The 2,823-nt window shown below is 63.2% G+C and overlaps 1 protein-coding gene across 1 annotated transcript; it reads left to right on the top strand.

The window, feature by feature from the left end:
• Positions 1-137: 137 nt before the first annotated feature.
• On the top strand, positions 138-2,414 carry SLC12A9 (solute carrier family 12, member 9; the record flags this gene model as incomplete). The annotated part of the gene is given in 8 exon segments (XM_009579008.1): positions 138-273; positions 501-800; positions 1,032-1,139; positions 1,246-1,357; positions 1,446-1,606; positions 1,870-1,952; positions 2,291-2,333; positions 2,336-2,414. Coding segments are annotated over 8 exon segments (1,022 nt in total), but the record flags the coding sequence as incomplete, so codon positions are not given.
• Positions 2,415-2,823: the final 409 nt, after the last annotated feature.

The raw sequence follows: 2,823 nt of genomic DNA, 5'->3' as shown, positions 1-2,823 counted from the left end.
TGGGCCAAAATTGGGTGACCACCCAGCGGCCTTGGGGTGACATGCTGGGGCTGTGACCCCCCTGGCCTGGGAGGGAGGGGTGGGGGCACCCGATGGTGGTTTGGGCTGCTGGCATCTTCCCTTGACTTGAGCAAGATATGATCAGCCGTGCCCTGGGCCCGGAGTTTGGGGGCAGCATTGGGATCATGTTTTTCCTGGCCAACGTGTGTGGCAGTGCCCTCTATGTGCTGGGGCTGGTGGAGGCGGTGGTGGACAGCTTTGGGATCCCACCTGGTGAGTACCCCCGTGTGTGGTGGCAGGGGACAGCGGGTGTCCCTCACCCGAGTAGCCCTAGCACCCTGCCAGGCGTGCCAAGCACCATGCCCAGCATAGCTGGCACAGCTCGCCCAGCCCTCTGGCCAGTGAGTTGGTGCCCGTCATGCCTGGCACAACACCGGTGGCTCTCAGCTCCCGGTGATGCCCCCTCCGAGCTCCACTGATCCTGACTTGTTTCTGCCCAGGGCAAAAAGCGGGCACAGGTGTCCATGTCCTGCCCCAGAGCTACTGGTACGAGCTGCTCTATGGCACGGTGCTGCTGGCCCGCTGTCTCCTCGTGTGCCTCGTGGGTGCCTCCATCTATGCCAAGGCCCCCTTCCTCATCTTCCTCATTGTTGTGGGTGTCCTGGGCACCGTCCTCGTCAGCTTCTTCGCCACACGGCCCATTGGGGTGCCCATCCGCCTGCCCTACTTCAATGGCTCCGAGACTGAGAACGGCTCCTTCACCGGCTTCTCACTCGCCACCCTGCGAGACAACCTGGGCGGTGAGGAGTGGCTCTGCCCACTGTGGCACCTGTGCCCCGGGGAGGGGTGACACTGGCACCTCCACATGGGCAGGGGCTCACCGGAGGGTGAGGGGAGCTTGTGGACACAAAACAAGTGCCGTGGGGTGGTTTCTCCCGTGGTTGGTGTATGGGGACATCAAGGAGAAGCTATATGGTGGGGCTATGCCACCCTGGAGAGCCCATCACAGCCTGTGCCTGTGTGTCCTGCAGGTGGGTATGGGGTGGACTACACCACCGGGCAGATGATGAGCTTCAGCTCCGTCTTCGCAGTGATGTTCAACGGCTGCACTGGCATCATGGCAGGCTCCAACATGTCAGGTACAGGCAGGGGGTGCTGGGCTGGGTGGCACCAGGAACAGGAGCTGGAGGAGAGGAGGGTGGTGCTGTGCCTATGGGCACTAATGCTGCCTGCTCCTGCCCACAGGGGACCTGAAACGCCCGAGCTACTCCATCCCTCGGGGCACCATCTCTGCCGTGCTCTTCACCTACCTCGTCTACAACCTGCTGGCTTTCCTCATGTGTGCCACCTGCAACAGGTACAGCCACCCGTCCCCTCGCTGGGGCCATCATGCCAGGGTGTGCCCAAGCCAAGGCGGGTGCCAGCATGTGCGTGTCCCTCTCCAGGACCCTCCTGCAGAAAGACTATGGCTTCCTCCTGCGTGACATCAGTTTCTTCCCGCCTCTGGTCACGGTGGGCATCTACGCTGCCACCCTCTCTGCGGCTATGAGCAACCTCATCGGGGCGTCCCGCATCCTCTATGCCTTGGCCCGCGATGATCTCTTCGGTGAGTGCCCAGAGCGCACTGGCACTTGCCAGACCCCACCCGGCAGGTTGTCCCTGCCAGGGACCAGCCCTGGCACCAGGGAACCCTCTTGTTGGTGTGGGGTGATGTTTTATGGGTTGGCATGTGCCCACTTGGATCACCTGTGTGCCCTGGCGTTTGCCCGCGCTTCAGCCCTCGGAGTGGGGACAGGACTCCTGCCTGGTGGCCTAGCCTGTTGGTGCCCACCCGGGTGCCCCAGCCCAACCTCCCTGCTCTGCCCGCAGGCCGGGCGCTGGCGCTGGCCAAGAAGACATCTGCGAGTGGGAACCCTGTGATGGCGGTGATCATCTCCTGGCTGGTGGTACAGGTGAGTTTGCGGGCGATGCTCCTTTCCCAGCCCCGCCAGGTGAAGGTGGTTGGCGCCTGGGCTGGGTGTCATGGAGCCTGGCACATCCCCCTGCCCCTGGGTATCCCCTGCCCCAGGTGTCCTGCTGCGGCTGTGCCCTTCTCTCCGTGAGCCCATAAATGAAGGATAAAACACAGCAAGGGACAGGGATTCGTGCCCGCGTGGCACTGCCCGTACCCTTTCCCAGCACACTGCTGTGGCATGCCCCAGGCTCGGCAGGGCTGGCTTGGGCACACGCCAATAGTGCCATCCCGGGGTGGGGGGTGTTCACCCTGTGCCGCGTCCCGTGCTCTCTGCAGCTGGTGCTCTTCTCCGGGAAGCTCAACACCATCGCGGGGGTCGTGTTTTTTTCTTCCTCCTGGTTTATGCCACCGTCAACCTGGCCTGCCTGGCACTGGAGTGGGCATCGGCCCCCAACTTCAGGTACCCGCTGGCACAGGGGAGGGAGACTGCTTAGATGCTGGGCAGGCACCCGTCCGTCTGTCTGCGGTTCCCCTGCCATCCCTGTGCCCGCTGCCCTTCTTGGGGCAGAGATACTGAGCACTCCTCTCCTGGGCATTAAGGGGGGCAAAGATACCCCCATCCCTTGGGAGGGAGAAGGGGCCAGGTCCCAGTGTGTCCCACGCCCTGGCACCGCTTTGCCGAGTGGGTACAGATAAATCCAGTGCAACCGGGTACCACCCGCCCCCTCCCCTTAGGCTTTCCGGAGGTAATTTATAGCCTATGCCCGCCCGGCATCCCCCAGGCAGCTTGCCAAGCAGTGATGGAGCCCACTTTCCATTAGCGCTAATTAAACTAACGGGGAAGGGGGAGGGAGGGGGATCCTGGGTGG

This window comes from Fulmarus glacialis, unplaced genomic scaffold (genome assembly GCF_000690835.1).
Source record: "Fulmarus glacialis isolate BGI_N327 unplaced genomic scaffold, ASM69083v1 scaffold39145, whole genome shotgun sequence".
Classification (NCBI taxonomy): Eukaryota; Metazoa; Chordata; class Aves; order Procellariiformes; family Procellariidae; genus Fulmarus; species Fulmarus glacialis.
This window is presented reverse-complemented; position numbering and strand designations above follow the sequence as displayed.